We start from the raw sequence: 10302 nt of genomic DNA on the forward strand, positions 1-10302 counted from the left end.
CTACCTTACCTATAAAAACAAAAAGACTTACAATTAGCTCCAAAAACAAGACCAAACTATAGGCTGTATACAGACAAAGTCACTCAGAAAGACCAAATATTGAGGAACAGGCAAAGATATCTCAGGAAAAGGGACACAATAAGAAAACAGAGGTCGTAATCCTGACATCAGACATCACAGAATGTAAACCAAAGAACATATAAGGAAAATTCTTAATGCTGAGGGCTGCAATTCAAAATGAAGGTAATAGTTTAAGAAATGTCCTCAAAGGAAACTGCAACCACTTTTAAAAGGCAAAAACTATAGGCAATGTAAGGAAATATAGATAGAAATACACTAATAATAAGAGAGTATAAGATACCAGGGTGCCTGGGTGGCTCAGTCGGTTAAGCGCCCGACTTTGCCTCAGGTCATGATCTCACAGTTCGTGGGTTCGAGCCCCGCATCAGGCTCTGTGCTGACAGCTAGCTCAGAGCCTGGAGCCTGTTTCAGATTCTGTGTCTCCCTCTCTCTCTGACCCTCCCCTGCTCATGCTGTCTCTCTCTCAGAAATAAATAAAACATTAAAAAAGAAATTTTTTTTTTTAGAAGAGAGACTACAAGATACCTTCCTCAGTATAAAAACAGATAAGGTTGGAACTCCTGGATGGCTCAGTCAGTTAAGCATCCAACTCTTCTTGATTTCAGCTCAGGTTATGATCTCATGGTTTCATGGGTTTGAGCCCTACATCAGGCTCTGAGCTGACAGCATGGAGCCTGCTTGGGATTCTCTCTCTCCCGCTCTCTCTCTGTCACTCCCCACATGCATGTGCTCTCTCTCAGTCTCTCTCTCTCTTTCAAAGTAAATGAATAAAATCTTTAAAAAAACAAAAACAATACCAGGGGCACCTGGGTGGCTCAATCAGTTAAGTGCCCGACTCTTGGTTTTGGCTCAGGTCATGATCTCGTGGGTTTGAGCCCCCTGTCAGGCTCCATGCTGGCAATGCAGAGCCTGCTTGAGATTCTTTCTCTCTTCCTCTCTTTGCCCCTCTCTCACTCACTGTTTCTCTCTCAAAATAAATAAATTAATTAAAAGAAAAAACAGATTAGGTAGACAAAAGGAAGAAAAGAAAGACCCAAACAACAAAATTGGTAAAGTAGATTACAGATGGGTACATATATTTAACTTTATATTCTGATTATGGGGAATATAACTTAAGAACACATGGACTATTCACAAATATTGATCACATATTAGATCATAAAGAACATATCAGTAAATTCCATGAAGTAAAAATACTAAAAACAACACTCTAAACTCAGTACAGTAAAACTATAAATTATTAAGATCAAACCACAAAAAGGTCTCCTAACCTACTATTTTTTTTGTTTTTATTTTTTATTAATTTTTAAATTTACATCAAAGTTAGTTAGCATATAGTGCAACCATGATTTCAACAGTAGATTCCTTAATGCCCCTTGCCCATTTAGCCCATTCCCCTCCCAAAACTCCTCTAGTAACCCTCTGTTTGCTCTCATTTTTACGAGTCTCATGTTTTTGTCCCCTCCCTGTTTTTATATTATTTTTGCTTCCCTTCTCTTATGTTCATCTGTTTTGTATCTTAAAGTCCTCATATGAGTGAAGTCATATGATATTTGTCTTTCTCTGACTAATTTTGCTTAGCATGATACCGTCTAGTTCCAGTCACATAGTTGGAAATGGTAAGATTTCATTCTTTTTGATTGCTTAGTAATACTCCATTGTATTATATATATATATATATATATATGCCACATATATATATATATATATATAAAATACATATATATATGCCACATCTTCTTTATACTTTATACTTTGGGCTCTTTCTATACTTTTGTAACCTACTAATTTTTTTTAAAGTGCCTTTTAACTCTTGGGTGAAAGAGGAACTGAAAAATCAGTTCAAAATGAATAAAAAAAACAGCTCAGAGAAGGAAGAATGAACAGAAAGTATAGAATTTCTATTAATATTATATCTATGGGATACATTTAAACAATCAAGAAAGCCTATAGCCCTAACACTTTTGTCAATACAAATGAAAGAATGATAATAAATGAACTAAATTCTCAGCTCAAGAAGCTAGAAAAAGAAGAACAAAATGAACAAAAAGAAATCATAAGAAAGGACACAAGAAAGAAAAAAGTAGAAAGCAATGTTGTAGGGAATACAAAAAATAGTAGACCTAGTTAAATTAAAATCCTTACTTTTTTGAAAAAAACTTTAACAAAATAGACAAATCACTAGGTAATTAATTAAGAAAATGGCAGATGATAAAGTACAAATACACAAAATAAGAAATGACAATGGGGAAATAATAGTAAGCAGAAGAAAATTGGACAGTACCTAACAAAAACAATATTGGCATTCATTTCTACCCAGCAGCCCTACGTCTGAGAATTTACCCTAAGGTACACCTCCAACAATATGAAAAAACATATGCATGAGATTATTTATTAAAGAATTGTTTATAATTGCAGAATTAAACTGGAAATCTAAATACTCGTAAATAGAAGAGTTTTGAATAAAGTATAGCCTATTTACAAAATTAAGTATTGAAACTATAAGAAAAGAATACATTTTCTAGAAAATTTTATCAAGTGATTTCCAGAATAATTTGTTAAAAGAAAAAAGCAAATGAAGGGTGGCTCAGTCAGTTAAGCGTCTGACTTTAGCTCAGGTCATGATCCGCTGGTTTGTGAGTTTAAGCCCCGTGTGGGGCTCTATGATGTCAGCACAGAACCTACCTCAGATCTTGTTTTGCTCTCTCTGTCCCTCCCCTGCTTGCACTCTCTTTCTCTAAAAAATAAATAAACATTAAAAGAAAAAGAAAAAAGCAAATGATATGCTGAGATAGCCTAGGATCAGCAATGAGCATTCCCAGTGTTCAGATCTTGGTTTCAAAAGGAACCAGAGCTCATTAAAGAAATGATTCCAGCACTGGGGCAGAAAAAGTACCATAGAAACCTGAAACATCTTGCTGTGCTAGAAAGTTGGGAAGTGTTCAAACAATGATAGTGACATGTCAGGTCACAAGAGCTCACATAAGGAAACTCCCACTATCCAAATCTGGAAAAATTTAAGCATCAAAATAGCAATAAGGGTAATGTATTATAACCCACAGAATGAAATAGAAACCAATGAGTCCAGGGGCGCCTGGGTGGCTTAGTCGGTTAAGCGTCCGACTTTCGCTTAGGTCATGATCTTGGGGTTCATGGGTTCGAGCCCCGCGTCGGGCTCTGTGCTGACTGCCGGCTCAGAGCCTGGAGCCTATTTCAGAGTCTGTGTCTCCCTGTCTCTCTGACCCTCCCCTGCTCACGCTGTCTCTCTCTCTCTCTCTCCTAGAAATAAATAAAAATATTTTAAAAATTTAAAAAAAGAAACAAATGAGTCCACACTGATATAAATGGAAGAAAAAGGAAAACACTTCATTGCACTGGAATGTCAAATAATAAATGTTAAAAATATGAAAAACTAGAAAATCACCATTTGGTGACTATCATAGTAATAATTGATACAGGCAAGGGTCATATATGGATGCTAAAATCAGTAAATGAAAGTTTGCTAAGAACAGAATATTAACATATTCTTATAGTATTTCACCAAAATATTCTTAGTAATTATGGAAGAAAAAAATCGTAAATCTGCAGTCGAAAAATCAGGCAGGTGTCTCCTTAACCAAGTGATCCAAATAAACAGCATTGATAATGGGACAAAATAAGCCTCATGTGCCTCCTGATATTGATGTACTAAGAAAACAAAATCACTTTTTTAAGTATTCATACTAAAAAGGAATGGAGCAAATCTAATCATAAATATTAGATAAACTCTGTTAAAGGAGACATTTTTTAAAGTATAATCATGACTCTTACACAGATTTTAAATGAAAATGTTAAAGATTTTACTTCTCTCATTAATGACAAAATCCGTATGATATTGTAACCAGTTGAAGTAGAATCCAAAGTACCACTCATATGCAGTCAACTAAGAAATGCTGAAATGAGCTAGGAACAACAGTGAACCACATTCCACGGGCACAATTTGCAATTTCTATGGACAAGAATCATTTGCACTGCTATCAGTTTCTATGACCTACAGAGCTGTGAAGGAGCTTGAATATAACAAAAGGCTCAGAGCCACATAGAAATCAGATAACCTGGAAGGGTATTTCAGGCAACTTCTGGTTCTTCTTGGATGTACCCAGTAATCTTCTGGTCTTTACAAAGGTTTTTACAATTTTTCCTACGACCCAAATTGAGAGATATTCTATAAAATAACCAGTCATGAAATACAAAAGACACAACAACTGTTCCACAATTAAAAAGATTTAAAAGACAAGAACTAAATGCGACGTGCATCCTAGATTGGATTCTGACCAAGAAAAAAAGGTTAGTTTGTTTTTCTATAAAGGACACTAGTGGGATTATCGGTGGTACTTTGAGGCCTGTCAATTAGATAATGCTGCATCAATGTTAATTTCCTGATTTAGATCATTATATTCTGGTTATGTCGGAAAACGTCCTTGTATCTAGGAAACACGCTCAAATATTTAAGATCAAAGAGGCATCATGTCTTCAACCTAATCTCAAACTGTTCAGGGAAAAAATATGTAACACAGAAAAACTAATAAAGCAAATATGGTAAAATGTTACCATTTGAGGAATCTGGAATAAGAGTAGATAGTAATTTTTGTACTATATTTGACTTTTATGGAAGTGTGAAATTATTTCAAAAGGAAGTTTTTAAAAAGAAGCATTTACTGAGGCTTTACTAAGTATTCTATTTAGAAAGGAAATTAATAATTGCCCTCTAGGAATATAAAAATCTGGCAGAAAAGAAAGGTAGTGAAGCTGAAAAGTACTATACAGAGAGACAATAGAGTGATAAGCCAGACAAATACAATCCTTTGGGAGGACAGAGAAAAGATATTTTGTCCCTACTGTGGGGAAATGTGAACAGTAAAATAAATCTAGAAGAAGGAGCATAGAGAAAGCTCTTCAAAGTGATAATAGCTAAACTGAAAGATGATGTCAGACAAGTGGGAAGGGGTGATGCATTCTAGGTAAATGAAAAGGTCCAGCATGCTACATTTAGAAAATTATAATTAAAGTTTTTAATACATCAGAGGGGGAGGCTGGTGGTAATCAAGCCCCAAATCTTAAAGAGCTTAGTATGCCATATGCAAGAACCTGGCTTTTAACCCACAGGCAATGGATGTGAGTACACATTTAAGGATGGAGTGATATTATTAATCAATTTCACTCTTGAAAAGCTCACTTTTTCAAGTATTTGAAAGATGGGTTATAAGAGGACAAAGCAAAAACAAATCCATTAGGTACCCATTTGTAGTAAACCAAAAGAAAAGGCTGATTGGGATAGAGAAGGGTGAAATTAAGGTGATATTAGGAAAGTCAAATCCACAGAAATTGGTGACCAATTAGAAGTGAGAAAAAGTGAGAAATAGGGAGAAGCATATGATAACTCCTAGTTTTCTGGCTTCCACTACTCCACTGGCCTCAATAGAGGTTGATGTTGTTTCTCCTTGTGAAAATCATAAGCAGACAAACTTCAAGTTCTGCTGAGCTTGAATCCTTATCAATTTGCTTTTATAAGCAATGCAAACACAAACAAGGTTGAGTGCAAACAGCAGAGTTAGAATAAGTCTGCTAAAATGTGTTGTAGTAAAATGATTTTGAGTTATCACATGTGTCATTTTCCCAGACTACCTCAGCCTGCAGCCTGTCCACGCCTTCTTGTACCTGCTCAGCCCTGGAGGCTTACCATTCAACATTCCTCCCTTTGAAATTCAAATGTATGGAGGCTATAAAAGGAAACAAGGAAAGTATATCTAAGAATAGAAAGAACTGAAGTCTACAGGATTTTCTGAACTTCATACTTAATCCTCTAATAATGAAGCAGTATGGCTGTAATTGGGGGCAGTAGCTGGACTTTCCACTATGTTAGTCACCAATGAGACTCCACCTTTCAAAATGTAATCACTTAAAGTATGCACACACACCCGTAAGAGTACAAGGAACATTTTCAATATGAAAACAACAGCTCCGACAAAGTTTACACTGTTGAAGGCAGAATTGGCCAAAACATCACTACACAAATTGCTGACTCTGGTGCCCTGAATGCTTTTGATTTAAGATCCTTGTTTGTTTGTTTGTGTAATAGCAGTTTTAGTAACAGAACTTCAGAAAAAAAATTATGACTGCAGTAAATGAAGTATTTTACTCTATGGATTGATTCTCAGAGGACACTAGGGTGACCATAGGGCTAGACCATATGCAGACATGAAGGAATTAAAATTTCAGGAGAGAAACAGGGTGCCTGGCTGGCTCACACATATGTATGTATATGTGTTTGAGAAAAAGAGAGAATCCATGCTCAGAGCAGAACCTGATTGGCGGGGACGGGCGGGGGGGGGGGGGGCGACTCAATCCCACAAGCTAGGGATCATGACCTGAGCCACAATCAAGAGTCAGATGCTCAACTGACTGAGTGACCCAGGTGCCCCAAGCTTTAATGAATATATTTTTAAATAATACAAATCTTTCATATTAAGAATGCATTCAGGGGCGCCTGGGTAGTTCAGTCGGTTAAGCGTCCGACTTCGGCTCAGGTCATGATCTCATGGTTCGTGGGTTCAAGCCCCGCATTGGGCTCTGTGCTGACAGCTCAGAGCCTGGAGCCTGTTTCAGATTCTGTGTCTCCCTCTCTCCCTGACCCTCCCCTGCTCATGCTCTGTCTCTCTCAAAAAATAAGTAAACTATATATAAAAAAAAAAGAATGCATTCATGCAGCACCATTATTCATGGAGCCAAAAGGTGCAAACAACAACCCAAATGTCCATCAACCGATGAATAAACAAAATGTGGTATGTCATACAATGGAATACAATTCGATCATAAAAAAGATTAACATACTGATAACATGTTACAATATGAATGAAACTTGAAACATTATATTAAGTGAAAGAAGCCAGTTCACAAAAACCCACATATTATGTGATTCCATTTATTTGAAATGCTCAGAATAAACATATCTATAGAGACAGAAAGTACATTAGTGGTTGCTTAGGGCAGGGGACTAGAGGTGATAGTCTAAGAGATACAGAGTTCTTTGGGGGATGATGAAAATGTTCTAACTTTGATTACAGAAGGGGTATACAATCCTGTGAATATACTAAAAACCATTTAATTATAAACTCTATGCAGGTGAACTGTATGATATGTGAATTATATATCAATATATACCAAAGCTGTTACAAAAAGATAATAATAATCCAACAATTTAAAAGCTAATTCTAAAGAGAAGACACACCACTGCTAAGAATGCAAAGAAAGCTAGAATGTGAAGTAGTCTTATGTTACAGGGAACATGCAAAATTAGAAGGCAGAGAGGGGCGCCTGGGTGGCTCAGTTGTTAAGCATCCAACTTCGGCTCAGGGCATGATCTCACGGTTCATGGGTTCAAGCCCTGCATCAGACTCTGTGCTGACAGGTAGCTCAGAATCTGGAGCCTGTTTCAGATCCTGTGTATCTCTCTCTCTCTCTGACCCTCCCCTGCTCACGCTGTCTCTCTCTCTCAGAAATAAATAACATTAAAAAATTTTTTTAAAAAAGATTAGAAGGCAGGGAAAAGAATAGAGCTTCTATTTGATATTTATATAAAAAGAATAAAAAAGAAATTAAGATTCCTGAAGTGTTTAATGTGGTTGACAAGTGCCTTTACTCAGATGATCATGTACCCTGTGAAACTCAAGAGGCATTCTAACAGCAGGAATTCCAAAGAAGACAATCTGGGCTGTGGGGGCCTTATGCATTTTCCCCTGTTCAGCATATTACAACATATGACCAGTTACACGGGTTTGTAGATATACTATCTAGATTTAACTGAAGTCATCCTTGCTAAAATAAGTAGATGGCTGAAACACTGCTTGAAGCTTATAACTGTATTTCATGCACAAGTGAAAAGAAAATGGAAGAAAATTATCTGACTGCTACTATGATCTCTTCAGCAGCTAGCACAGAATGATAAATATTAACAATATATATCTGTTGCCTGAATATTATGGAAGTCATAAAAGGCAAGAGACAACTCTAAGGAAAGCTAGGAAACAATTCTTCACTTTTAGTACATGTTACCACCATTCCCTTACCCCACTATGGAAGGGGTAACTATGGAAATAGCAAGCATTATGATTAAATCATATCAAATGGAAACACAAAAGAAATTTATACATGGATATGCTTTATGTAAAAAACTAAACTACAAGGGGCCAGGTTGTTTTCATATATCAAATTCCTCATGAATCTTACTTCACGATGTGTCCTAATTCACTCATGTATGTAAGGGCAATAGTACCTCGTAAGGCCAGAGACATACACAAGAAATCTAAAGCCCTGCATATCCGAAAATTATGTTTCTCTTTAGCTAACTAAAGACCAGATGTTTGCTTTCTTAAGGGTGAAAAAAGCAACTGCAAGTTTTAGTAAGTTATCGTACTATCAACTGTCACATGACAGTGAGAAACCAGGAAGTTGGGAGAGCTTGAGGACAATGTTAGAAAAAAAAGTTAACAGGGAAAAATGTAAAAATAAGACACAGCAATGGGAGAGAGAAACCAAACTTAGAAAAGACTATAGGCTAATATGTAGCAGGTTATCGACTTCACTCTGAGATTCTTGCCCTGGGTCGGAACTAATAAGTATTTCTACAAAGTATCTGCATGATCCCCTCAAATGAAAACCTCCTCCACCAGGTATCACTAAGCAAAGTTATTCTGTAGTTAGGTAGTGGCAGCAGATTAAGTCCTTAAGTGAAGGTTCATAGATTTCATGGTTTATTTAAAAGGATGCAGAGACCAAGGGGGGAAGGGGTGTTGGGTTTGCTTTGGGGCTTTTTGCTTGTTTGTTTTCAATGCGTATTTTAGAAAGGGGGATTTTTAAAAAGCACTATCGGCTGACAGGCAAGAAAAAGAAAGGGGGGTTCAAAGTTAATTTGGGCACGTCGGCTAAAGCCCGGCACAAAGAGTGTACCACCTTCAGCAGGAAAGAGAAAAGAAGGATCTGCACAGATGAAGAAAAACATTCAACCCTTCTTAGGAATAAAGGTGGACAGTGTTTGCGGCGTGGCCTCTCTGGCAAGCCCAACCGCGCGGCCTTATAAAATCCCAAGGATTCTGTCCACTCCCGAGAGCAAAAGAAGCCCCCAGCGAGGAGCCAGAAGTCCCGGACACTGTTTGCACCTCGCCTACCCAGGCGATCTCAAAGCGCGTCGTCTCCTCTCCCCCACCTGGGATGTTCTGCCACTTGGACTCGACGCGTGGCAGGGCCCTCCGTAGCCATATTTCGCTAGATCCTTCCTTCTTCCACTTTCCACTGGCGAAGCAGAGCTCCCGAGGTAATCACAAGACATCGGCTGCAGGAGGCTTTCCTTCCGGGCGACAGCGGCCCTCACCCTGCGGAAATCCTGCAGCTCTGCTGAGGTGGCCGGCTCCAGTCGGCCCCGCCTACGGCTCCTCCTCCCGGGGGTCCCGGGCTCCGTGCCGTCGCAGCCGCTGTCAGGGACCGCCACCGGGCTGCTCAGCTCCCGGGCACCCGGGACTCGCGGCGACCCTGTGCCCAGCGCGTAGGAAGAAGCTAAGGAGGTTTATTTTCTGTGCCCTGGGGCCGAAGTCTGAGAACACAGTCATAACCTAGCGCCTCGGGTTGCTTTTTCCTTTCTTTTTTTTTTTTTCTCTTCTTTTTTAGGGTTTTTTTTTTCTTTCATGACCCCTAAATAACACTGAATTGTTGCTATTACCTTTTGTGTGGATTATTTCAAAATCAGATAGTATAAAATTGATGTATTTGATTTAAATATTTTTGCTTATTTCCAGAATGGTGGCATTAGTGGACCTTCCCAGAACACAATTGATAGTGAAAAGACGAAAATGCATGTCTTTTGGGGAGCCTGGGTGGCTCAGTAGGCCAAGCGTCTGGCTCTTGACTTTAGGCTCAGGTCATGATCTCACCGTAGGTGAAACGGAGCCCTGGGTCCTCTGTGCTTTCAGTGCAGAGCCTACTTGGGATTATCTCTCCCTCTCTCTCTCTCTGCCCCTCCCCCACTTGCATAGGCTCTTTTTTCTTCCTCTCTCTCAAAATAAACTTTTTTTAAAAAGAAAGAAAAGACATGTCTTTTATTTATTTTTATTTTTATTTATTTCTAGGAGAGAGAGAGAGAGACAGCGTGAGCAGGGGAGGGTCAGAGAGAGAGGGAGTCACAGACTGAAA

General features: G+C 38.3%; 1 protein-coding gene across 2 annotated transcripts in view; it reads right to left on the reverse strand.

Moving 5' to 3' along the window:
- Positions 1-9464, reverse strand: part of GALK2 (galactokinase 2) — a 133645-nt gene extending 124181 nt beyond the window's left edge. The window contains exon 1 of one of the 2 annotated variants that reach the window (XM_039237155.1): positions 9285-9464. In XM_039237155.1, the coding sequence (XP_039093086.1) occupies positions 9285-9445 (161 nt within the window). In that variant the 5' untranslated portion in view covers positions 9446-9464. The remainder of the gene's footprint in view (positions 1-9284) is intronic. The other variant, XM_039237156.1, reaches the window with a different exon arrangement.
- Between the last annotated feature and the right edge of the window lie 838 nt (positions 9465-10302).

The sequence above is a fragment of the Hyaena hyaena genome, unplaced genomic scaffold, assembly GCF_003009895.1.
Source record: "Hyaena hyaena isolate Hyena2069 unplaced genomic scaffold, ASM300989v1 scaffold_120, whole genome shotgun sequence".
NCBI classification, from domain to species: Eukaryota; Metazoa; Chordata; class Mammalia; order Carnivora; family Hyaenidae; genus Hyaena; species Hyaena hyaena.